Source organism: Mesocricetus auratus, unplaced genomic scaffold (genome assembly GCF_017639785.1).
Source record: "Mesocricetus auratus isolate SY011 unplaced genomic scaffold, BCM_Maur_2.0 Super-Scaffold_100010, whole genome shotgun sequence".
In the NCBI taxonomy this organism is placed as follows: Eukaryota; Metazoa; Chordata; class Mammalia; order Rodentia; family Cricetidae; genus Mesocricetus; species Mesocricetus auratus.
The window spans coordinates 73705565-73732955 of record NW_024429194.1 but is presented as its reverse complement, the minus strand read 5'-3'; the positions used below and the strand labels follow the sequence as shown (position 1 = coordinate 73732955).

At 39.0% G+C, this 27391-nt stretch overlaps 1 protein-coding gene across 4 annotated transcripts in view; it reads left to right on the top strand.

Moving 5' to 3' along the window:
• Window positions 1–27391, top strand: part of Lrrk2 (leucine rich repeat kinase 2) — a 138161-nt gene that overhangs the window by 87484 nt on the left and 23286 nt on the right. For all 4 annotated transcript variants that reach the window (XM_040753954.1, XM_040753955.1, XM_005067127.4 and 1 more), the window contains 8 exons: window positions 2059–2246; window positions 3063–3217; window positions 4795–4941; window positions 9573–9764; window positions 10726–10872; window positions 14216–14316; window positions 18713–18903; window positions 24002–24162. In XM_040753954.1, the coding sequence (XP_040609888.1) occupies window positions 2059–2246; window positions 3063–3217; window positions 4795–4941; window positions 9573–9764; window positions 10726–10872; window positions 14216–14316; window positions 18713–18903; window positions 24002–24162 (1282 nt within the window). The remainder of the gene's footprint in view (window positions 1–2058; window positions 2247–3062; window positions 3218–4794; window positions 4942–9572; window positions 9765–10725; window positions 10873–14215; window positions 14317–18712; window positions 18904–24001; window positions 24163–27391) is intronic.

Here is a 27391-nt window from a genome sequence, read left to right as displayed (position 1 = left end):
TGCCTCTGAAATACATACTGTTTTCAGTAATAAGGACTTAACTTCTACTTCTATGGGACAACCAAGGGCAACAGCACAGGCTTCAATGTCTGTGAGTCTCCTGGATGACCCTCACCAACCATTCAAAAAAGGGCTTCCTTATGGCTTCTAAGTATTTTTTTTTTTTAGCATTTTTGAGTCTGTTTATCAGGGCATTGGCCTCGAGTTTTCTTTCTTTGCTATGTTTTCATTTTGGTATTAGAGTGATACTCAGTTTGTAGAAGGGATTTTGAAGTGTTCTCCCTCCCCCCACTTTTCTTTTTTCTCCATTTTTTTGGGGGAATAGTTTAAGAATTAGAAGTCTGGCAGAATACTGCTGTGAACACATCTGGTCCTAGACATTTTTTTTAAGCTTGAAGGCTATTTTTTATTACTGTTTCAGTCTCATTTGTCATGGGTCTGATTAGGTTGCTGAATTCTCCTTGGTTTAATTTTGGTGATTTGGCTGAATCTAGAAACGTATCCATTTCTTTTAGGTTTTCCAGGTTAGTGGAGTACAGGTTTTGAAATTGGAACTTTGTTAGCCCACATGGTGGCTGGGGGTGGCTGAAGGTACAGGTTCAGGAAAAGATAGTTAGGATTTCCACATAAGTAGCTGGTTTATACCAAATGCTCCAAATGAGGTTTTCAAGTTTCATAAACTCAACAAAATTTATTCAGAGTCTTCCACATTCTAGATGTCTTTCTTTTGGTGGTTATAGCACAGTTTGTGCCCTCAAAAAGCTGACATAAAAAGGAGAAAAAATAGCTAATACATAGGCATGTGAGACACTTTATAGTGCAGTATGCTGTGAAGAGGGTGGGTTTGTCTGGGCACAGTACACTGTCAGAAGGTCTCAGCAACTTAGGGACAGTTGGTGACAGTTCCATGTGTTAGAAGAATTGTCTGGAACTTCCCTGAAGAACAAGGGGTGGGAGAAGCCACAATCAACACACTTCCCTACAGAAGAGCCCATTGGATATAGCCATTACGTACAAGCTGGTTAAGTGGATGATACGTTCCTTAGTTTAGTAAATACCACACATATGAAATAGAAAGAGGTAGAAAACCAAGTTTGTGATCCTGAAGGTTTTACTGTCTAATACCTCATACCTCAGTGAACATCAACAAAAATAATGTTTGTATCTACTTAGGAACCCTTTACACATCATAGAGGTATGGAGGAAAATAAACTTTAACATCGTTTAAGAAAGAAATTTATCAAAAAGTCAATTGAGTATGTAACTATGGCTAACACAAGGGCTAAGTTTATGCTTAGAATTATCATGCACATTTTTAAAATTTTACATACAATATGTTCATTCCTTTAGAAGTGTAGGACATATCCATCTTTATTATCCCTTTTTCCGAGAGGGAAACCACCTTAAAACAAAACATAATACACACTCCCAAACCAGAACTAAGGTTCTACAGCCAGGAGCAGAGCCCGTATTTAGACTTAGATTCTTCAGATCCACATCCATATGCTTAACTGGTATGATAATATCTAATGCCCTAAATATGTTGGCTGGCATGGTAAAGGGTAAATTCCCCTGCCTCTTTCCAGATTTACTGACTCATGCTTGACCTGCAGAATCCTATAACTGGGTGTGGTCACATTACTTCTTTTCCATTGGTATGAGTTACCTCCTATCATGGAAATATGTATATATATATATATATATATATATATATATGTGTGTGTGTGTGTATATATATATATAGTCAACCTCTAGGATTAATATCTAGAAGCTAATTTCTTAGAATGCATAGCAATATGTAAGTGATAAACTGTAGAATGAATGCTGGGGATTGGGGCCAAGCAAGTCCTGATGATCTGAATCCTCCTCTCTTAGTTTTCCAAATGCTTCTAAACTGGGTTTTCTACTGGGCTTCCTTACTATCGGGCTGTACAGAAATTTGATCTTGTCTTATTCTAACTTCTCTCCTTATTTGCATTGTCAAAAGGACAATAAATGGTTTAAGTTGGAAACATTTGAGAGAATGTATCTTAGTAATTGTGAGTTGGAATCTTTCAGATTTTGACAGTGAAAGTGGAGGGCGGTCTGAAACATCCTAAGGGCATCATTTCACGGAGAGATGTAGAAAAATTCCTTTCAAAGAAAAAGCGATTCCCAAAGAACTACATGGCACAGTACTTTAAACTCTTAGAAAAATTCCAGATTGCCTTGCCAATAGGAGAAGAATATTTGCTGGTTCCAAGCAGGTAAGGAAGACCTTTAAAAATTAATAAAAACTGATTTATTATTATTATATTATTTTCATTGACAAGGTAACTTTTTCTTCAGGAGATTCATTTTTGGGTAAACTTTCTGGCAATGCAGAGCATATATTTTGAGAAAAGTGCAGTTGATTAATATTTTAAAGAAATAAACTGTTTTATGTACATAATTGCCATGTTGTCTAACAGCATTCAGATTATTTAAGGAAGATTAATAGTGAGGCAGTGTGTGTACACATGTGTAGCCATCTTTACTCGGCTTTGAAGCAGTTATATTAAGTTAGGGAAGTTTAAGGGAGATAGTGTGTTTCCAAAAAAGTTTAAAAATAAGAGGCCTCATGGTGAAGGATTATACTCTAACCCTGATTGAGAAGATTCTCATAGTGCTTTGAAAGTAAAGAGAGATGCTTAAAGCTTTGAGAGTGCAAATTATATGGATTAATGGATGGACTTGTTTCTAGGACATGTATCTTTTCAATTTCATACAATTAATTTCTACTTTGACACTAACTGTATTAATTTATTAGTGTACATAGGATTATTGAAAGTGTTTTGTGCATCTACTTCATCTGAGCAGACATTTGAATTACGTGTCCTACAAATTCTTGATGTGGAAGTGCATGTAATAAAAGAATATGTATGCATATGTATGTATATATATATGTGTGTGTGTGTGTGTTAGTATGTGCATATACACAATTTGTGTGAAGTAGTTATTTCTTTGGGTTTGGAGCAGTGTAAAGCTCAGGCACCAGGCTATGTTGACTATGCTGGGTTTCTGACAGCCTCCATTTTCTTCAGCTTGTCTGACCACAGGCCTGTGATAGAGCTCCCCCACTGTGAGAACTCTGAGATCATCATTCGCTTATACGAAATGCCATACTTTCCAATGGGATTTTGGTCTAGACTGATCAATCGATTACTTGAAATATCACCTTTCATGCTTTCTGGAAGAGGTATGTATTTAACAAAGCTTACTATTTAGACAAAGTAGGAAGAAATGTTGAAAGCAGTGTGGCATTTCCCAGAGTTGACGTGTTTGGAAGGCAAGAGTGGTCAACATATGAACATGCACCAACTTATATGGTTTGCTGGGAGGAAAGCACCTCAGTTCTTATCTTAGATGCATTTCCATCAACTGTGAGTATTGTACTTCCCAAGCCTTAGCCAAAAGGAAGCAAGAGCTTTAAAAGAGGGGTGTAGTGGGAGCCTTTAGCTTAAGTGTACATTGAAGCATGCTCCTAATTAGTCTTATCAATAAAAACCCAGAGTCAGATATCAGGGTGAAAGCTGAAAGATCAGAGAGGCAGAGCAGCAGCCACCAGAGACTTCTTACCTCTCTGAATCCTCATACTGAAAAGGGCGGAGATCCTGTCCCGCCCCTCCTTCTCATTTTCTCTCTCCGCCCAGCCATATCACTTCCTGCCTCCTTTTTGTACAGAGCTGCACACCTCTAGAGTGAACTGGTGGCTAGCTCCATCCTCTGATCTCCAGGCAAGCTTTGTCAGTATGGAAACAAAATGTCACACAATAGTGCACAGATACCCACACACTAACACACTCACACATTTACACACATACACACTTACTCACATGTATACCCACATGTACACATACTCACACACATATACACTCTCACACATATACACAAATGCACACACACACTCACATTCCCACATGTATTGCACACATATATGTACTCTCTCACACATACATGTACACATATACACAAATGCTACACGGACATATTCAATGTATACACAAACAGAAATGCATACACGGACATATTCAATGTACACATACATACATACACATACTCTCACACATATACACAAATGAACACACATACACTCTCATGCATATACACAAATGCATGCACATACTCACATTCACACACACACACACACATGAGTAGCATGGGAATAATCAACGTGTAAAGAGAGGCTTTTCCTCAGCAAGTGTAACAGGTCTGGCTTTCTGAGAGACACACTCTGACCCCAGTCTTCTGCTGCCCATCGCCCAGGGACTTGGAGAAAGGGCAAAGCTGTGTGTATATGGTAAACTTTCATTCAAAAGTGAGAGGCATTGAAACACTGCAGGGAACTAGCAGTGCATTTGGGGCAAAAGGTAGCTGCAAGCGTTACTGCTTTCTGAAAAAAAAACTTGTCATTTTTTATATTAATGAATAAATAGATAGTTAAAATGCATTTAAAAGTTCAAGAATGGTGTTAATATAATTGATTTTAAAAATATGAAAACTTACTTGTGATGGTTTGTATATTAACCATGTCATACTCCTTATCATGAGTGTGCACTGTCTATTCGGTAGTATGCAAAGCATTTAACTTATTTGATTGAAATATTAAGAAAAAAATTAATGTTCATTTGGAGAAGGGCTCATAAATCAATCAATGCTCATTTCAAATCAAATATGTATTACTGTTACTTACAGTGTGACTGGCAATTTTTCCTGTTAGTTAATGAAGTACTTAATAACTAATGCATGCATATGGATCTGTATTGAAACTTTCAGAGCGAGCACTACGCCCAAACAGAATGTACTGGCGACAGGGAATCTACTTGAATTGGTCCCCAGAAGCATATTGTCTGGTAGGATCCGAAGTCTTAGACAATCGCCCAGAGAGTTTCTTGAAAATTACAGTTCCATCTGGTAGGAAAGGTAAGGAAGTTAACTCGGAAACACGCATTGTACCTGTAAACAAATCTAACCTTAAAGATACAATGGCTTCTTTGTCCGTACCCATGGACATGCTATCCCAGCTACTAGGGAGGCTGTGGGAGAACATGGAGTGCAGGAATTCAAAACAGCTCTACCTCCCCATATCCAGTAACTTTCCAGTTGGTCTTCTCAAGCATTGTGACAGTATTAAGACTAGTGAGAGCTTTCAGTTTTTGTTTTATTTTGCAAAGTTTTAAGTGTTTGAACATTTTTTGGTGGGGGAAGATCTCATCCTGGCTGGTCTGGAACTTGCTATATACACCAGGCTGGCTTTGGACTCACAGAGATCTGCCTCTGTGCTTGGACCAAAGGTGTGAACCACCATACCTGGCTGAATTTTTATTTTATGTGTATGGGTGTTTTTTAAACTTGTTAAGGTAGCATACAGACTCATGGGTTTCATCTGGGATTCGCACACATGAACATGCTCACAGTTGGCCATCTGCACTGCTCTCCCCGGTTCCCTTCCCTTCTTGGTTGTCACTTCTCCCTTCTCCTCTTCTTCAGTTTCTTTCCATAATGTTTTAAAAGTTTTATTATGGAAATCTTTCATTTCCTTGGTTAATTTAATTCCTAGGCACATTTTTTTCATTTTGGAAGCTATTGTATATTATATTTTAACCCAAATTCTTTCTTAGCAAGTTTAGTATTCATGTACAATGCCTACTGGTTTATGCATGTTGGTTGAATTCTTCCGTTCCTATATTTATCTTTTTATTTTGCTTTTCTTACTATTCTAGCTAAGTGTTCAAGTATTATACTGAAAAAAAAGAGCTACCCTATCTTGTTCCTGATTTTTATAGGAAAAGCTTTTAGTGTTTCTTGATTTGGTATTTTGATATACGCCCTCATATTTGTATATATATATATATATATATATATGTATGTATGTATACACACAAACATATATATTTTTTTTTCTGATGTTGAGATATACTACTTCTAGTCCCAATTTTTTCTTTTCATTTCTTTGTTAATTTATTTTTTTACATTCAAATCCCAGTTCCTTCTCCCTCCTTTCTTCCCACTCCCTCCTCCCCTCATCCTATGTGCACCATGGAGAGGGTAAGGCCTTCCCTAGGAAGTCTACTAAATCTGTCCCATCATCTTGTTGAGGCAGGACTAAGGCACCTCCACACCCCTACACCCCTGTGTCTAGGCTGGGCAAGGGATCTCTCCATATAGAATGGGCTCCACTAAGTCAGTTTGTGCATTAGTGTTAGATCTTGGGCCGACTGCCACTGTGGCCTCACATATTGTCCTGGTCACACCACTGTCACCCACATTAAGGGAGTCTAGTTTGGTCTTGTGCAGGTTCCCCATTTGTCAGACCTGAGTTAGTGATCTTTCACTAGCTTGGGTCAGCTTATTCTGTGGGTTCCCCATCATGGTCTTGACTCCTAGTCTGTTTATTCAGTGCTTTTATTCTGAGAAATGTTGTCACTTGCTAAAACCCATTTCTGCATTTATTGAGATGAATACATACGATTTATATTATTAAGTATGTGTGCTCTATGACATTTATTGAATTGTGTCATGAACTGCTTTTGAATCCATGAAATAAAGCCAACTTAGTTACATGGCATGATCTTTATAAGGTGTCTTGAATTCAGTTTGCAAGCATTTGACTGGGTATTTTTACACCTATGTTCATGAGGGAAATTAGTCTATAGTTTCCCTTCCTTCCTTTCTTCCTTCCTCCCTTCCTTCCTTCCTTTTTTCCTTCCTTCCTCCCGCCCTTTATTTTTCTCTATTTATTTAAGATTCTCATGTACCCCAGGCTTACTTCAGAGTTCCCATGTAACTGAGGATGGTGGCCTTGAACTTCTCTCTTTTCTATGTCCACCTCCTGACTGCTGGAACTCTAAGCATGCATTGGCCCTCCTGATTTACATAGTGTTATCAGACACCAGGATTTCATATCATTCATGCAAGGCAAGCAGTTTATCAAATGGGCTACATTCCAGCCCCCTAGTTTTTCCTTTTTGGTTGTTTTAAGTATCAGGGCTGTGCTGTTTTAAGTAGCATGAGTTTCATAGTGTCAACTCTCTTATCTATTTTATGGACAGTGTGAAGAGCATAGATGTTAGCTTGTTTGAAAATTTTGGTAGGATTGCACAGTGGCTGTTTCTGGCCATTAGCTTTTCTTTGTGGAGATACTTTTTACTATTGCTTAAGTCTTGTTGCTTATGATTCTGTTTGAGCTGTTACTGTCCTCTTGACTTAATTTTGATGGACTGTGGAACTCATCCATTTTTTGTTTGTTTTTAGCCTTGAGGGAGTATATTTTCAAAATATTTCCTCATAATTCTTTCAATTTCACTGGCACCTATTTTAGCATCTTTCCTTTATCTCTAAATTTATTAGTTTGAGTCTTTTTCTCCATTTTAGTTATCTATTTTAGCCACTTCCTCCCTTCATCTCCAGTTTTATTAGTGTTAGGTCCTTTTCTTTTGTTTAGGGTGCCCATCATTTTTTTTGTCACCCTCACTTATACTTTCCAAGAAACCAACTTTTTGATTGTATGTATTGGCCTTTTAATCTTCACTTCATAAATTCCAGTCTTGAATTAGAGATTTCTTTCTGCCTACTATTTGGGGGTTAGCTTGTTATTGGTCTGAGACTTTGAAATGGCTCATAAGATTCTTGGGGTCTCTAGCATTCAAGTATAAACACTAACCACTGTAATCATTCCTCTTAGAGAACTACCTTAGAACTACCTTGCCATATTTTCATCTGATGCTAGACACTTTTAATTTCCTTCCTTATCTCTATAATGACTACTGTTTATTCAAAGTGTTTTATTTCTAAGTATTTACATAGTATCTATAGATTTTTTGCTTGCTATTGATTTCTTTTATTCTAGTATAGTCTGCTAGGATACAAAGTTATCCTTTTTTCACATTCATTAAAGATTGTTTCATGGTCTCCAATATTATTTACTTTAGAGAAAGCTCTTACAGTGGAGAAGAGGAGAATCTTTCTCTTATCTGTTAGATGGAATACTCTTCAGATATCTATTCAGTCCATTTGATCTGTGATGCAATTTAACTTTGCTGTTTCCTTTTTTCATTGCTAGTTTGGGTGAACTACTAAAGATGAGAGAGAGTAGAGTGATAACATCACTCACTATTACTGCGTCAGGACATGTGTGACTTTTATGCCTGTTAGTGTTTGTTTGGTAAAATTGGAAGCCTGAATATTGGGTGCAGGTATATTTATAACTGTTATATATTCTTAATGAACTGGCCTCTTTACAGGTAGGTAGTCACTTTGATATCTTCTGACTACATTTTGTTTGATGTCTTATTTATTAGATATCAGAACAGACAAGATTATTTTTGGCTTCCACCCTACTTCCATTATTTGATCTCAAGTGTGTGTAAGCTTGTAAGAAGATCTGCTTCTTGGAGATAGCTGTTACTAGGATCTTAGTTTTTAATCTAGCCAGTTTGTTTGCATTTTTCTTGGTTATTTTGGGGCCCTTTATACTTAAAGTTTGCATTAAGAGAGGTTTGCTAATTTCTATATTTTCTTTTCAGCTCTTGTCCCACTCGGATGGTTTTTCTTCTTGTTCTTTCCCTTCTCCACTCTTGGTGTTAGGGTTTCATGTTGACAGTGCTGGGTATGATGGATTTGTGTCTAACTCTCCTTTGTTTTTTCCTCTCATGACATCTCTTTGCTGTGCTTTTGTGACGGAAACTTACTTTCATCTTTTGCATATAGCACTGCCGCAGGTTTCTACTGCAGGGCTGCCTTGATGGCCATAAACTAATGCCTTGGTTCTGCTTATCTTCATGTGTTCTTATTTTTCAGTCAATTTTAAGTAACAACTTTGATGACACGCAACACTATGTGTTCATGTATGATTACTTTCAGAGGCTGAATTGTGTTATTACGAGAGGCCTAATGTTATTCTAGTGTTTTTGTCTTGTACGTGAGTTGGAATTTTTCCTTTATAGGCTTCAGTATTGTTTCTTTGCTTTACATTTTTTGAGATCCTGACTATATTATATCACAAAGAAGGTCTCTGGTCTATTGAGGTTCTAATTGCCTGAGCATTTTCATGTTCACTTTTTCCTGTAGATTTGGGAACTGTTGCGGGTGGCCCTGCTTAGATACCCTTGGGGGAGTGGGTGAGAAGACGCAGCACCAAGGAATCAGGCACTGGGAGTCAGTGAGTAGCAGAGCGTGCTGCAGACTCGTTTATTTAAAAAGTTAGACTTGCCTTTATACACCCTTTCAAGGGCCTATTGGCTCAGGCGACTGACTCTGCTGTGTTGTCTTTTCCTCATTGATATCTCTGGGTCAGGTGTCTCTCTGTCAGCAGTCTCTGGGCATAGAGGCAGGCTTGGCTAAGGGAGGAAGTGCTTGCTGGTCATGTGCATGCTCATGCGGGCTGGCCTGGGCACCAGGGATAGGGCAACTGAGGCTTGTGTAGGCTGGCCGCAGTTTCTCCTACAGGGGACTTTCAGTTCTGATCTCATTGACTGCATGCTCTAAGTCACTGGTTTCTGCTCACTTACTCATGGTAAGAATTGCCAATGAATTCTTAACTTTGAATTCTGCAGGTTGTATTCTTTTGGGCCAAGTCGTGGATCACATTGACTCCCTCATGGAGGAATGGTTTCCTGGGTTGCTGGAGATCGACATTTGTGGGGAAGGAGAAACTCTTTTGAAGAAATGGGCATTGTACAGTTTTAATGATGGGGAGGAACATCAGAAGATCCTACTCGACGACTTGATGAAGAAAGCAGAAGAGGGTAGGCGTTGCCACAGTTTACAAATGCTTTTAAGGCACCCTCACTATATTTAATATGTAAGAATTATTGGTATCCGTAGGGTTGAGTTGAATGCATTCAGTTATAGTGACAGTTCAGAAAATTGAAGCTCATTTAGTGCCCACAATATAACTTGTAGTTTCTTTACTAAAAATGTTGGTTTCCAGTTTAAATACCTTATGCTTTTGTATCATAACTATATTGGTTATTTTTCTTTTGCTGTAACAAAACACCACAATCGGGCAAATTATAGGATAAAGAGTCCATTTTGGGCTTCAGATCCACAGGGTCAGGGTCCATAATGGAACAGACAACAGGCAGCAGTCGTGGCAGCTAAAGCTGGAAGCTAAGAGCTCACATCTCAGGTCACCAATGGGAAACGGAGAGAGTTCACTGGGAATGCATATGGCTTTTGAAAACTCAATGCCTACTGTCAGCAACACACTTCCCCCTGTAATGTCACACTTCTAATCCCCTCCAAGTATCTACCAACTGGGGACCAAATAGTCAAATGCCTGAGAACTTTTTGGGTGATATCTCATCGATACCACCATGATAATCTCATCTTTGAGGTAGAAATACTAAAGACAACCCATGCAGGTGACAGAGCTGTTAAGAAGATGAAAACACAGCATTTGTAGATGGCAGCATTCTTGTCATGCATCTCCATCCTAGATGTGGCAGAAATGGAGACTAAGAGCCTGCCAGTCAGAGGTCGTCTGTTCTAAGTCAGGTGGGAATTCTGTCACATAGGGAATGAACCCAGGAGTATGTGTTTAAAGCTCTAAGTGCCTTAATATTAATATTTTAGGTCTAAATCGGATATTTCTAGAAAATTCTAAGGCTAGCAGGAAAAATCTAAAGAAATGTTTTCTGTAAACCAGGACTATAGATTTTTATATATCCTTACATTTTTAAAATAATCTTTTTACATACTTCATAGGAGACCTGCTAATAAATCCAGATCAACCAAGGCTCACTATTCCAATATCTCAGATTGCTCCTGACTTGATTTTGGCTGACCTGCCTAGAAATATTATGTTGAACAATGATGAACTGGAATTTGAGGAAGCACCTGAGTTTCTCTTAGGTAACTCTCTTTGTTATATTTGAAACAAACAAAAGAAGTAGGATGAAATTTTCTCCTCTTGATTTCGAAAGCATTCAGCTATTGTAATAAGTCCTTTATAAATCTCCACTAGTTTTACATATTTGATACAATAATTTTGACATGGAATGATATACTTTAAATCATGTCGTGTTGCAGATTTGGAATTTTCTTTGTGGGCACGCTGTAGTCTAGGCAGTGAGGCTAGTGCTAGGAGGAAGCAGAGGTATTTATGGAATCTGTCCTTGGGCATGTTCTGTTCATTAGCAATAAGGAGGCAGGATGGAGGGCTTCAGCTGATTGACATGAAATAGCCATTTCCCACCCCAAGAAGGATAAACAGAGGAAGAACACTTCTGTGCAATCAATGAAATATAGCTCATAGGCTAATATGGAATTCTTACCAATAGGCATAAAATTAGAGGTCTAAAAGTCAGGAGCATTACATTGGTACTACACTCAACTTCTGGTATTTTATTGTTGTTGTTTTTTGAGTGTGCTGAACAGTTCCTGGGTATTGGCTGAGCCCATGAATTCAATTCAGAGGCTTTTGCCAGGGCCCGATGAGAATCACCAAATCCACATAGCATCTTTAGGTGCTTTATTTAAGTAGTCTTGTTGCTATCCTACACTCACTCTGAAGCTTGAAAGATACTTTGAACTATGCTTTATAAAGTTAAGAAGCTGAGAACTTGTAACTACTTCCTGGAAGAAATGGGCAGCCCATGATGTGTGATAGTGTTCTCCAGAATGCTCAGTCGGCTCTTGCAGAGTAAGAGTTGATGCCCTTGTATTGCCTCTGCTGTGTGGAGGGACTCAGCACTCTAATCATTTTTTTTGAAGATGGGTTAAGTTTTACTTTTTAATCAACAAGGAAAGGGTGTATATATTAACAGAATAGGCATACCCTGTTGTATGTATACATTTTGGAATCCAATGGAACTATTTGAAATATGTGTGGTCTCCTTTGATATTCAGTTTTGGTGTTTTGAAATGGTCTGTTAGCAATTTTCTATATGCACTATGATACTGCTAACACATAGAGTGATGTTCTCAAGTTCAAAATCTCTCTGGAAGTCATTGGGAAAATGAGATGGGTGGATTTAGCCTAAGTATTTCAAACTAATTTGATTATGTTGGATGAGGCATTTGCTTTTATTGTGTGAATAAGTTTACTATTAATTTAGTTACTATTAAGAATACTCAGGATCTGATATGATATAATAGTATTATGTAGTAGAAGGGAACTGAAATAGGATGTATTATTAGTCATGTTCCTATGACCTGATATTCGTATTTCCAAAATCTGGGATGTACCATAAGATACCAAGTCAATCCCTTTATCCCTTTATCTTTCAGAGCATTGGGGAGTTTAGTATGAATGCCAATGCCTTAGAAGTATGGCAGTGAATACACTTGTAATAGTGAGTTAACTCAAATTGCCAAATCACTGGTTTCCAAGTGTAGGCCAGTAACAGACACAATGTGCCCTTTCTCTGAAGAGTCTCACTCAGACAGACAAAGCTGGCCACAGTATTCATCCCAATCACAGTGTTTTTTGGATTAGTGGTCAGGTTTTGAGCAGTTTATTAGGAATGTTCCCACAGGCTACTTTAAAGTGCCCAAGTTTATATTTCATTAATTAGATAAGAGACATTTCTATGGCTCCTGTTCCTTTAAGTGCCTAAAAGTTTGTACACTCTGTGTGTCTTTGTAGAAAGCTGACTAAATCAAATCTTCTCAATGTTTGTGCTATTGCCATTGTTGTTTGAGGGTCATTTGAGGTCTGACTTGTCTTACTGTAGGCTGTTCATCAGAATCCCTTGTTTCTAGCATGTGATGACTGTTTTATATGTTCTCTCTCATATATGACAATTATAACATCCTTCAAAGTTGCTAAGCCTAGGAGGTAGAGTTGAGTACCCTGGTTTTTTTTAAACAGTATCTATTTCTAAAACTTTTAAAAAAGAGTTATAGAGTCCTACCATATTGATACTAAAATAATTTGGACAGAAATGTTGGTCCCCACCCCAAAAGTTCTATTTGCTTGCTTATTTTAGGACATGAGTGAAATTTGAAGTTTCTCTTAACCTTTTCCTAGCCAGGGAGTGGCTTATCTTTTACACTGTCGTCGCTTGATAAACACTATGACCAAAAGAAGCTTAGGGGAAAGAGTTTATTTCAGTTTAAAGTACACAGTACATCATGAAGAGAGGTGATAGCAAGAACTCAGGCCAATAGCCTGGAGACAGGAACTGAAGTAGAAACCACAGAGGAACACTGCTTACTGGCTTGCTTACCATGGCTTGCTCAGCCTGCTTTCTAGACAACCCAGGACCACCTGCCCACGTGTAGCACTTCACAGAGTGGCCTGGGCACAGACTTTCCTACATGCCAATCTGATGGAGACATTTTTTAAAGTTAGATCCCCTCTTCCTAGATGACCCTAGTTTATGTCAAGTTGACAAAAAAAAAGCCAGACAGAAGAGCGAGTATCAGATAGACTTATTTTGTAAATATGGTGTTGACATATTTCTGTAGACTTACGCGGGATAAAAGAGTTGGGTACATTTCATCTTTGAAAGATCATTCTTCTGGAAAACCAACATAAGTGGGTGCTTCAGTGGTCTGGTTTGAGGACTAGAGGAGACTCCTTGCTTTCAATTTTCCTTCTTCCTTCCCAGGTATCATAATGCACAATAGCAGTCATCAACTATACTTTGGTTAGATACCCAAGGAGTATGACAGTTTATGCTTTACATTCCTATGACAATGACTGTCAAACAGGAAAGGACTTTACAAAATCAGAAATCTCTACACGCCACCTGAAATTTTGACATATCTTCCAAGCTCGTATTTCTTGTCTCTTCCCCTTAGGATTTTATTTTCAGCTTCAGAATGATATTGAAAACATTTCATTTTATTTTTATCAGATGTCTAGAAAGTGGACTAAAGATGAGTTGGAGGAAAAAAACATAACAGCTTGGTTTTCAGTGAACTGTGGTTGAGATTTGTGAAAGCATATAGGGCAGTGTTGAGACAGTTGCTTGGGGCTATTGGTGAGAGTCTGCCAACCATATCCACATGTGAAGAGACACTATCATAGGAGTGGAGGAGGGAAGACAGGAAGGCTGCGAGCCAGATCCAGGGGTGAACTTGACTCTGGCTTATTGACCAGAAAGGAGGGGAAGCAATCAAAGAAGTTGATTCTATAAGCAAGGGGTCAGATTTTTCTGACTATACAACAGGCACAATTATGGCACATAGAACGGATTTGTTCCTTCTGCTTGAGAAGATTAAGTGCTTCCTGTTTTTCTCTCAAAAGGTGATGGAAGTTTTGGATCAGTCTATCGAGCTGCCTATGAAGGAGAGGAAGTGGCTGTGAAGATTTTTAACAAACACACATCACTTAGGCTGTTAAGACAAGTAAGAAATCCCACCATATTAGTATATTAACTCACATGATACTTTCCTTTTTCCAGGAAATTTTTATTTTGCATACATCTGTCAAAATCTAAAACATGAATGCTCATGAGTTTCAATTTCCACTTCTTCCTTTCTCTAAGGAGCTAAAACTTGTTTTTGCTGCTCAGTTAACAGGGGGAAATAATGGGGGCTCAGAGAGGAGGCTGAGAGCAGGAGGATAGGAGTTTGCTAAAAAGTTCTGATCTGAGGTCCAAAAGGAAATAACCGGCTCACACATGCGTTCCTCTCATGGCTTTTTATTCTTCAAAGATGGAAGCTTCCCACAAAAGTTCTCTCTCAAAAGCTCTCTTTGGGATTTCTCTCTAAATGTTCTTAAAAGTTCTCTAAAATTCTTTCTAAAAAGTCTCTAAAAGTTCTTTCTTCTAAAGGTTCTCCTGGGGTCTTTTTTTTTTTAATCCCACAAGGCTTCTAGTTTTTAATACCCACTGGCACATTTAACAACTCTGACAACAGGGCATGGGTATCTCTCAGCATCAGGAAGGGGGTAGGTGCTTTCCTTCTCTTCCCTGGACCTGACTTGTAAAATGTCCTGGCAAACTTAAGTCTCAGGGGGGACATGACTTGTAACTCTTGCTGTTAACTGATTAAGGGGGACTTCTCAGTGCTATATCAAAAGGAAAAACTAAGTGCAGCTCTTCCTGCTAATGCCTTGGTGAGGAGGAATTCCTTTCTTTGGTGTCTATTTGAGAATACAAAGCACCCAGTATGTATCCTATATACACACTGTAATAATTTCTACTTCTGTAATAAACAATAAAGGCTTTCAACACTCAATGACAAAGAAAAAAGTACTAGGAAATTCTTCTAACATTAGTACTTAAGTCTGAGGTAAAACATTTCCTATTTCACTTGGTAGCCTTTGCATTCGGAATGCACCATGGGCCAGCTAGATGACATTCGCCAGTATTGTCTGGAATGTAGAATCCTGAGAACTACCAGGGATGTGTTTTGTCTCTTGTGCCCCATAGTAGCCAGAAACTTCACCCACACTTCTGTTGGTTTGCATCTGTACTTGATGTCTAGCAAGTTCCTGATTTCATGCTCCATTCCCCCCTCACCTCTAGCCTCTTTTCCCAAAGCAGGTTTTCTCTGTGTAGTTTTGGCTGTCCTAGAACTTGCTTTGTAGACCAGGCTGTCCTAGAACTCACAGAGATCACCTGTCTCTGCCTCCTGGGGGCTGGGATTAAACATGTGGGCCACCACAGCCTAGCCAGGCTGTATTTTCTACAGAGTGTTTTTTTCTTCATTTCCTGTGCCACAAAAATATTGACACACAGAACATACTAGTCATTAAAGGATGTTATCAATGATTAAAGGTAAGAAACAGCATCCTTTGTATTTTATGGGATTGTTTGCTTAGGCCACCTCTCTCTGACTGGGTGTCTTTACAGACTGGGTACCACTGATGTATGTTTTTCAAATTTAGGTGATATGGGCAGGTGACACCCCAAGAGCAGAGGCTGGAGTAACTCCCACAGTCAGGAAGGCTTTTCTCTGGAGGTGCTGCTCTTCACTGCTCCTGGTCTACTCTGCACAATTTTCCTCCTCAATTGGTTGGGGAGTTCTGGATGCTTAGTTCTGTGTTCTGCATCTCTCCTAGCTCAGAAGCTCTCTGCAGCCAGTTTCATCAGATACATTCCTTTGCCTCCAGCCTTAGAAAACAAAATTAAAGGTCCATGCCACAACTTTGCTCATTCAGTCCAGTCAGTCTTTATAACTCACTTAGCCTTTCTGCACTGGTTTCATTTTTCTCAAGGTGGTCTTTCTCAGTGTGATGAGCTAGTTCCAGTTTGAGCAGTTTCATTCCACAGACATGGGGGAATTAGACACATGAAAGAGCCCCAAACCCCTACCTATGCAACCGCGCAGGGAGTGAAAAATAGGACGGCTCTTGGTCTTTACTAAGTCACTGTCCTTTCCCTGACAAATACTTTTGCTCTGGGTAATACTGTGTGCACGTTGGTGGAGATCTGTGTCACTGAGTCAATCACCGTGCCTACAGAGTCATATTGTTTAGAATGGTCCTATCGCTTTACTTTATAGCTAGGATTGGGGTCAGTTCTCTCTGGAGTCACTGAGATGCCTAGGTGAAGTTTACGTACTTTTAGCCAAATCTCAGATACTCTTAGAAGGAAGCAAAAGGGCTGCAAAGAGCAGAGACAGCAACAGTTGCTCCAGTCCTCATTTGAGTGCTGGTGGGAGCTACTCCCCTTTTCTTAACTTTCTGCTCACATTTGAAATAAGGACAGACAAAACTGGAAGAAAAGTAAACTTATTGCTAATTCTGCTATTGTTTAATAGAACTGTCATTTTGAATCCATTTCCTCACAATTTTTCTTAACACATGAAAAATACCATTTGTGACTGAATCTAAATAAAACTATGAACAATTTTAAATATTATGATACAAAATTTTAGTAATTTCTAAAATGTTTGTATGGATTCTTAGTGTTTTGAAAAACAGAGCTGATCAATGTATCAGCACTAAGGTGTACTGGAGGAACGATGGAAGAAATACAAATTATGGAACATACACCATGCACTTCTTTACTTAAAACAAACAAACAAACAAACAAACAAAAAGCAAAAGAAGAAAAGCATTGTGTGATCAGAGTTGCAATTGGAAGGTTGTTATGCCCAGGGCCTCAAGCTGAGAATGACCTGTTGCCTGCTGTGGCTCCTCCCTGTGAACCCGGAAGGTGGCCATTACCCATGCTTTCTTTTTTGTCCTAGTCACCAAGGCACTTTTCCAGTATAGAAAATCTGGATTAGTCTTCTGACTGTGGCCAGGAAGGTAAATAGAAAAAAATGGGGCTTACTTATAACAAATTTTCATCTCCTAAGCAAATATAACTGCACTATCAAACTTTGTTCTTGGAAAAGCCTTCTCTCTCTTGGGATAGCCAGCATCTTTCAGAATTCTGCAGACAGTCAGTCAAGTCCACAGCTTTGAAGTCCCTTGTTAGGAAGCAGGGCTTCTGTTATCACACATAAAACACAAGTCAGTTTAACATCACAGAAGATGAAAAGTTGAACTACAGTATGGTGCCAGAATAAAGACTACATATTAGGAGGGATGAGCAATGGAATTCAGAAACACCACCATAAGAAACTGGAAAGTAGTCCCCCATGATATAAAAGTGGTCTAAAAGGATGTGTGTGTAAAAGAATAGGCCCCAACTAAATTCCACTTTTGGAGTGAATGTGCGTGTTCAGAATACAGTTGAGCATGGACTTCACACACAATGATGTCATTAAGGAGTGTCCAGATGCTCAAGGTGTGATCTAGAGAAAGGACCATGAAAGCTGCAGCAGCATCTCTGCTTCTTGTTACACTTGGGGATGACTTTGGGAAGGTGCGACATGGTCGGGGTGAGGTATTTGGCTAATGTCTGACTGTGAAGAGGCTCACAGCCCTGTGAAGGGTGGAGATCTCAAGGCCGAAGGATTAGCCTAGGCAAAGATCCAGGCTGAGCTGACATGTGTTTGGGGTTAAAAGGTTCTCATGTGGCTGAAGGATGGTGGATACAGACAAGGATGGAAGAAAGTAGAACATAGGAGGTGATGTGGAGTTAGATCAGGTCAGGTTATCAGTACATGGAAGTACATAGGGTTTCAAAAATATTTATGCTTATTTATTTCTATAGGTATTTCTGGTGCCACATGTATGTATGTGCCTGGGGAGCCATCAAAGTGTAGGGCCTCTTGCAGCTATAGTTAGAGATGATTGTTAGGCATCCAGTATGATGCAAGTACTGGGGACTGAACTTGGGACCTCAGGAAGAACAGCCAAAACTCTTACCGCTGAGTCATGGCTCCAGTCTCACGCATGGGATTTTGATCTAAGAGTAGGGAGGCATTAGAGTTTTCAGGCAGGGAACATCATCTATTCATGTCGACTTGACTATGTGTCCTTAGCAAACTGTGATTTTGAAACCAGAGGCCACAGTTACCCCTTATGTCATTTAAGGTTGACTCAACAGTGATGGCTCCAAGTCCAGGGCTGAAATAGATTCTGTGACTACAATTTAGAGGCTAGGGCAATTGGACCTGTTAGTATGACCACGTATGCATGTCTCTCCCACATTAAATGGCCTCATAAAAGCAGATCAAAAGGAAAAAATAGAATTTAAAGTTGCAGCTTGAATAGTAGTTCAAAATGAGCTGTTTATTGTTGAAAATGGTTAGAATTTCTTTTAAGAAGCTCAAAGAACAAGGGAACATTTGCAACAACCCCATCACTTCTGGAAAGCTCCTTACTGAGCTGAAGAACTACAAGAAGGCAGGGGATGGATCCTTGATGACATGAGACTCACGTGACTCTGAACCCTTGCAGGAGTTGGTGGTTCTTTGCCATCTCCACCACCCAAGCTTGATATCTTTGCTGGCAGCTGGGATTCGTCCTCGGATGTTGGTAATGGAATTGGCCTCCAAGGGTTCCTTGGATCGTCTGCTGCAACAGGACAAGGCCAGCCTCACCAGAACCCTCCAACACAGGATTGCATTACATGTGGCTGATGGCCTGAGGTAAGGGGCTACCACTGCTCTCTGATTAATGCATGAGTAACATAACCCTCAAATCACTACAAGGCTCTAAGAACACTACTCCCTTGTTGCACTCTGCTAACAATTTTGATGAAAACTATCCATTCCTTGATCCAGTTTTGAAACTTTATAATATAGTGGTAGGAAAGGACATATAAGTGGTGGGTTTTTTGTTTTGGTTTTTCGAGACAGTTTCTCTGTATTGTTTTGGAGACTGTCCTGGAACTCGCTCTGTAGACCAGGCTGGCCTCGAACTCACAGAGATCCGTCTGCTTCTGCCTCTCAAGTGCTGGGATTAAAATAATTGGTGGTTTTAACACTTAAACCTAGTTAGTACTCATGCTCTTGAACTCATAATTTGAACCCTAGATGTTGACATCACCTAAAGGTAAGTATGATAGGCATCCAAACATAAAGGAAAGTATGAAGTAGAAAAATTTTGATATTGAAAAACTAGTCCATTTCCTAAAGCAGAGCAGAGTGACAAATGTTGGATTCTACAAGGATGTGTCATGTGACTCATAGTCACAGCCAACCCTCAGCTGGGTGCTACATATAGTCTTTGAGATGCAGCATCCCAGAGTAGAAAAGTCATCCCTGAAGACAAAAGACCTTTGATAAATCCCTGTTGCACACACTCAGTCATTGTAATTTTGTCCTTCTAACCTCTTCACACTTCTTAGCCTGCAAACCATGGATAATACTGACAACTTTGTGGTAATTTTAGGTCCCCAAATTCAATTCTTGATATCCTTCCTGTTGCTCTACAAATTTTTCAACCATTACTTGGTTTAGTAGCCACCCTTCATTCCTTCTTTCCTTTCGATCTCTTACTTCATCATTACAAGATACTTCTAATTTTTCATTTACCTACTCTCATAATTCTCCTGGCCTCTTTAAGTCCCCATCATTTCCCATCACCCCTGCACTACCTGTGCACTGTTAAAGAGCTTGTGAAGAACTTAGACATTGGACCAGGTCTTTCTCCTGCCATGGACCACCTGCTCCCCTGCTTTCTGCTTGCTATACTGAGCCACATGCCTTTTTGAGGTCTCTGAATGAGCCTAGGCTATGTAGCCCCTGCCTGGGTATAATAGCCCACACCCACACTTCCCACAGTTTTTTCCAGGCAGTAGATGCAAATTTCCTCCTGCTCTGAAAGTCAGTGACAAGTTCTTTCAGACAGCATTGATGAAGAGCATGGGCAGGAAGGAAAATAGGTAATTATCTCTTCCAGAACTACTGAAAACCATGCAGTCTTTGAAACTTACCAACATGCAGGCATTTGGATTTGGGTTGGCATGTTCACTTTTGAACACTAGGGGGAGCCTCATGGTAAGCTGAGCTCATTAAAGGGCCCTTTTAGGCTCAGATCCACAATCATTATCTTGATTTTATGGATCCTGGGTCCCAGAGTTTCCTCAATTTTTCCATGTAATCGTGAAGTGTTAGTTTATAAATCAAGGACTTGCTGTTTTTACTCATCACCAGAGCCTCAGTCTGTCTGGCCTTTATTTCAAATAACAAATATGTGTTTTTATGAAGCAACTGAAAGATTAACAAATGTTTCGCCTCATGTGTTCTTAGTCTAAATCAGGAGGGAATTCCAGATCTGGTGCCACAGGAGGCTGGTGGGCACCAATAGATGTTAATCTTCTACTAACACTAAATGTAATTGTAAAACTCGATGTTTAAACAATGTATGGAAAAATCCCTTTTCAAAAAAGAAAAAATTAATATCTGTATATTAAAATGTAATTTCAAATAGTCGTTAACATGTGGCTATAACTACAGAGGTAGAAACAAGTAATAAGATGTTGGTTTTTAGGGTTTGTAAGTTAATGCTATTAGTTTGTTAGTAGCTATTGAGAATGATACATAAGAAATTATGTTATGAATCTTTTCATTGAGATCCTACTTTAATTCAGCCCCTTCATTTCATCTCTTCCTTAGAATTCTCATGTAGTTTCTAAAACTTCCTGTGTTTCAATATGTTCAAACGTGAATTTATTCTCCTAGCTATCTCCTCAGACCATGAGCATGTACTTTCTCCTGTATTCCCCATGTGTCAGAACAGGATTAATATAGTCACAGAAAGATTACATATCTTTCAAGCCACAGCTAGTGCCCCTTCATGGGTTCATAGCTTGCCTAGGTTACACAGTGAAACCTTGTCTCAATATCAGACTGTTGGTTAATCTATCTATCTATCTATCTACCTACCTATCTATCATCTGTTTTCTATACATTCATCTATCAGTCATCATCCTATCTATTTATTATTTATTTACCATCTATCTATCTATCTCCTATCTATCATTTGTATTCTACCTATTTACCTATCTATATTTCCAGATATCTACCAAATCCTTAAATCTATTTTATTTTATGTTTGTTTTACCATTTCTTTTATTTTCATGCCATTACTTGTATTTTGATTCAGTATCTTAGAGAATTATTAGAATATTTCCTCTGAAATCAAAATCTAATTATATTTGAGATTCCATGGCATTTCCAGTTACCTATAAGGTGCATCTCAATTCTGTGCCTCTTTATGTATGCCTAGTGGTTTCCTTTGCAAACTCATTCCAGGCCACCTTTCTAGTCCTCATTCTAACCAGGCTGACTTCCATAAACCTACCATTCCTTTCACCAAGTTCTCTTCTGGAGAACTCATTTCTCCAAGGATTTGCTGGCGTGCCATCTCTACTGTAAAGTTCAACTTCTTCACAGAGAGTGAGTCTTTCTCACATGTATTTGTATTTGCTCATTTTATTTTGTTTTTATTAGTCAGGGACTCATGTTGTAGCCAGGCTGGCCCTCAGCTCATCGCTTTCCTGCCTCAGCCTCCTCAGTTCACTTGTGTTTTTTGCACCTGCTCCGTGCACGACATTGTACAAGGCATTGGAGAAGAGCAGGCCGAGATTATTGTGTGCCTAAGGCAGAAAACTGTTTGGAGAGAGAGCCTGTGCTGGCTGCGCCTGTGCGCCCTTTCCCTTGCTGCTTCCTCAGCGTTTGACACTCACACACTTCTGCCATCTTATTGTAGCCAAGTGCCTGTCTTTCCTAGACTGGGACCCCCTTTAAAGCAGAGCTACAAAGATGGCTTTGTGTCCACTAATGAGTGAACTTCATAGATAGATGCCTAATGCATATTTGTTAAAGGAATGAATGCATTCCATTTTTAGAATAATATATTCAGGATAAGATAAAGTTAACTTTCAATTATAAAGATAGGGGCTTCTTAGAGATCCTTATAATAATGATGAAAGACTGATTAACTGAGTATAGTTTGTGTTAATAAAATATTTGACAATACTTACTCTCATACAATGCTTCAATTCGTTTGTCTCAATTATTGTCACTGAGAAATAATTTTTTGCTTATTACAATTTAAAAAGCTTTTTTTTCTTTTCTATCACTGGTTATTACAATTGCACTGTTAAGATTAAATTCTATAATTAAATATTGTAATTAAACCAGATCACCTTGATCTCCAAACTATATAATTTCAAATGACCTGTATTTTAGTCCTAGAAAGGTATTCTGAGGGAGCCTCTGTTTTATCTGTAACCGAGAAAGGAATGTGCTACGGTGGTTTGAGATGCTCTCTGGTGATGTATATTTAACTTTTAAATTCTTAATCCCCTGACTTTTCTCAAGAACAGCTAATGGACTTTCAGTAAGTCCTTAGTAAATTTTGCTTTGCAGCCAATTACTATTGTTAAGGTCAACATCATTAGTGAGTTTATGTTATTGATCAGCCCAAACTGTATGAAATGAACAGAGCTGATGTCATGGCCTACACACATCCTGGAAGAGAGAATCAGCCCAGTAGCTGATGGAGTCAAATGACGCATTCTTTCTAGGTTATTTCCCAACAGAGAGTTCCAGATGTCACAGCCTCTCTGTTGTCAATGCCTCAGAAATGATTGGTAGGAGGTAATGGTTAAATATTTTTTAATATAACCTTAACCAAATTTCAAATCATAAGTAAACAAAGACTTTTAACAAATCCCCCATTAAGTCCTGTGAAAAATTGTCCTTTCAGAGAAGGCCACAATGTACCTGTGAGGCCAGTGGACAGGGAAAATTGTAAATTTAAAGAGCTCTATGAGAGGAGATAATAGTTATCTTACTGTTTGGGAAACTGTGAGTTCTTCCTCCATGTTTGTAGAATTGATAATAGTTGACTGAGATTAAAATGTTGTGTTTTATATTAAATAACTTACTTTTTGCTCAAAGTACCCAAATCCAAGTACTTTTTGGCTCCACCTCGCACCCAGATATTGTACCACCTAAGAGAGTTCTTACCATTCTCTCTGTCCAGACACTCTTTATTAACCTTAACTCGGAACAGATATGCCTTGTGGAGGGTTGTATCCTCAGAGTTGGAGATAACAACTAGGGAAAAACTTACAGTTTGATTTGTTTTTATTGAAAAGAAGAAGATATTTTTAAAAACAACAGGAAGAAATTAGGAAAAAAGTAACAAAGATAAGTGGTATTGTTTTAAAAGCTAAAGAAAACAATTCCCACATAGTTTTAAGAGTATCAGAGCAGATAAATGAAAGTTATGACAAAAATGAAGCATATAGGAACACTCCATTTACTCTTGTTTAACCCTTTTGTTTCCATCTTTTGAGCTGGCCAAGCTGGCCTTGAGCATTAGGCCCTCTTCCTTCTATCTCAGAGTTCTGAGACTGCAGGCATCGTCAGAACAGTTAATGCATTACAATTTTTAAATTAATGCAAAAATTGCCTATGATTGGTGAGGGGATTCCATTTCCTCTCAGTAATTGTAAAGGTGTAAAGAGAAAGTGCCCACTCACAGTGTGCATGGATGTGCATTCAAACTCTAGTTTGGCATTCTAGTTTTCCAGAAGCAGCATTACCTTGTTTTTAAGTATTGGTTTTTTATGTTTTAAGTGTTTTATGTATATCTTTCAAATTCCAAGGACAAAATTAACAAAGTATTTCTGATGTTTTGCACAAACAGCTAACATATTGAAAAAAATTATGACCAAATTAATATAATGTGGTCACCTTTTGGTAAGACTCCCTGTGTGTTTTCTGGCAGATATCTCCACTCAGCCATGATTATTTACCGTGATCTGAAACCCCACAACGTGTTGCTTTTTACCCTCTATCCCAACACTGCCATCATTGCGAAGATTGCAGACTACGGGATTGCACAGTACTGCTGCAGAATGGGAATAAAGACCTCAGAGGGTACCCCAGGTAGGAGATGAAGTTCCCTTTTTGCAATGGATAACCAGTGTCCTCAGCTGTGGGTATGGGCGAGTCAAAGCAGACGTGTCCTGTCATAATGTGAGCAAATATTTATTGTCTGAATAGTGAGGGCCATTGCATCAACATTTCCATGATTCTATTTTGTGGAACAGCAACAGCAACAAAATCAACTTGTAATTTTCTAAGCCAAAAACTGAGCTAAAAGGAGAAAGTACTTAGTGGTATTACATTTTTAAAAGCTGAATTTCTCTAATTTCAATGCTTGTTGTCTTTTTTTGGTTAAAATAATTGCTTTCCCTTTTATTGGTTGCCTGTATTTGCAAGTAGGTGTGCATTCTCCTAAGCATGTCAGAGTATACAATGCATCCTAGTGTCTCTGGACTGTCCAAACACAATGGAAATGGTTACTATTTCTTAGTTCTTGCCGTGTGCCAGGCTCCAGTGCAGGTACATCAGGGACACATGTCTTATCTTCATACTGAGTCTGTAAGTTTGCTGCTATTTTCCCTTTTGTAAACAGAAACATTGAGGCTGAGTATGATTTTTATCTTACAGTAAGTAGCCAAGATGGTAATTCAATCAATTTAGTGAAATACAAAGTAGCTGACTTTGGATTCTTCAGCTGTCTCCTGGGCCACATACTGTGTTAATGTCTGTTTGAGAAGGCTTAACTCTTTAATCTTAGCTTCTAAAGCAGAAAAGAAAAACAACAGAACCGTGCATAGCAAATATTGTTCACTGGAGGCTTGGAAAAACAATATTTCTACCTAGGAAAATTGGACACAAACAGTGGCCTTCTGTAAGCAGATCTCATTCCTCTCATGGGAGGTCTCAAAGACACCTGGGAGATGAAAGGAAATGAGCACATGACTGCCCCTAAGTTATGGTTGAGGAGAAGGGTTTATTGTAGACAGGATGGATAAAACAGCCACAGGCATCTGGAAGGGTCCAGACTGAACATGACCAGCAGAATAGAACAGGTTGTAAAAGGAGGGAGAGAGAGGAAGAGAAGAGAGGAGAGAGGGGCCCAAGAGGACCAAGAGCACACACGGGAAGCAAGAGAATGTGTAACCAAAATGGCTGAGTTATATAGGAATCACAAGCTAGGGGAAGGGAAGCAAAGACCAGACCCTGGGCTGGAGAGGTTTAGGGTAGGGGGTTGGGTGAGCAGTTCTGGGAGGAGCCAGAGGTACTGAGTGAGACTTGTCCTGCATTTCTTTGGAACTTTACATCTCATATGATGTCCAGGTAGACTGACCTCTTTATCTGGGCCTTACAGGTCTTTCTTTTCTTACTCATGGTGGACATCTATCACTGAAGCTTTGTGCTCTTACAGGACCGTGGTTCTCTCTGGGTTCTAGCATGTGCTTCTGGTCTTGGGTTCCACTACCCTACCAACCAACCACTGGTCTAGACCAATCAATAGCCAACGGCAGTTCAACTTGCTTCACACTTGAGGCTTTTCAATTTTTTATTATTTTTATTGCAATTATTATCACTAAAGCACTTCTAATGATCTCAGCCCTAAACTCTGGCCTAAATTTGAAAAGACAGCATCTGTCACAATTGCTACTAACACCTGACCTTTCCTTCCCCAATACAATATTCTCTGGGAAGGAATAAGTTCCTTCTCATAGGATTTGATCTGTGGTTTTCCCTTTGTTGAATTTTTCCATTCATGGTATGCCTCTTAATGTGGAAACATCCAGTAAAATAAAAAAATGTATTCATGAAACATTTTGTATGTGTGTGTGCATTTTGTTTTTGTTTTGTGTTTTCGAGACAGGGTTTCTCTGTATAGCTTTGGAACCTGTCCTGACTCTCGCTCTGTAGACCAGGATGGCCTTGAACTCGCATGGGTCTGCCTGCCTTTGCTTCCTGAGTACTGGGATTAAAGTCATGTGCCACTCCTGCCCAGCTGTGTGAGTGCATTTTATGCTAACCCTGAGTTCAGTACTTTCACTCTGGGTGTTCATGTGTGTGGGATAGTTATGCCTTTACAGGACAGGGAGAAGTTCAGAGATTTTCAGTGCTGGAGCAACAAGTAAGGTTCATGCTTAACCATTTGCAAGAATGATCCCATGTAAGTCCTATTTCCTTTCCTTACCTACAATCCAAGGAGTAAGAGCTGAGGGAATAGTTAAAAAGGCCTACAGGGAATAACACATGCAAACGCAGGCAGCCTAAGACCCACAGCAACCACCTCCCAGCACTAGTTCAGCCTAAGGTCAAAGAGAACAACAGCTCGATTACTGACTGGGACACTGAGCTGCCATGTCACATTGTCTACTTTAAGAAGAGTAAATATGGGATGGTTCCACCCTTAGCTCCTCTGTGGATTTCCTGTTGAGGATGACAATTAATTCTGTGTTCTGTGACAGTTGCAGCATTGACTGCAGTGAATGATGACTGATGAATTCAAGTCTGTCAACATCTATACAAAGAAAACAGCCATTAGTCAAATTAAATGTTCTCTAGCTATTCACTATCATATGGTAGAGACAAGGTTCAACTTAGATGACTTTGCAGGATCACTTGAAACTCACTGGGGATCTTCAAGAAGCGTTTCAACAGTATCACACCTTAGGTACCCCCTAAATAGGCACATTGCATTATGTTATAACTCGGATCTTGTGACTAAAGATGTTGATTCTAGAATGGAAAATGAAAACCATTTCCATAATTGTTCCTTTCTTTTATAATCATGATCTTCTTTTCCTTCTCCCCCTTTTCCCTTCTCCTCTCCTTCATTCCCTTCCATTCTCCCCCGATCTTTGTCTTTTCTTCTTTCTTTGTTGAGGGAATCTATCATATCATGTAGCTCAGATTGGACTCAAACTCATCTGTCACTGAAGATGACCTTCAACTTCTGATCCTCCTGCTTGAATCCCCAGTACTGAAATTATAGTTGTGTATAATACTGGAGAACACACCCAGGATTTTTTAAGTGTGATGCCAGCACTCTAAAAACTGACCTCTCTCCCCTGCTTTATTATCTTCTTCGATACTTGTAAAAAATAAATCCACAGTTCTGAGATGAGCCTAAATAGTGTTTCAAGTGTCCTCTTGTTTTATGATCCTATATGGTTGGAAGTTATAACTGAATTTACCGAGAAAATAAATACACAGAAACATTTAATAACCCTGATGGAAGCATGATATAATAGATATCTAATTAGTGTGCTGAGTGAATAATAACAGTTGGAAAATATTTAAA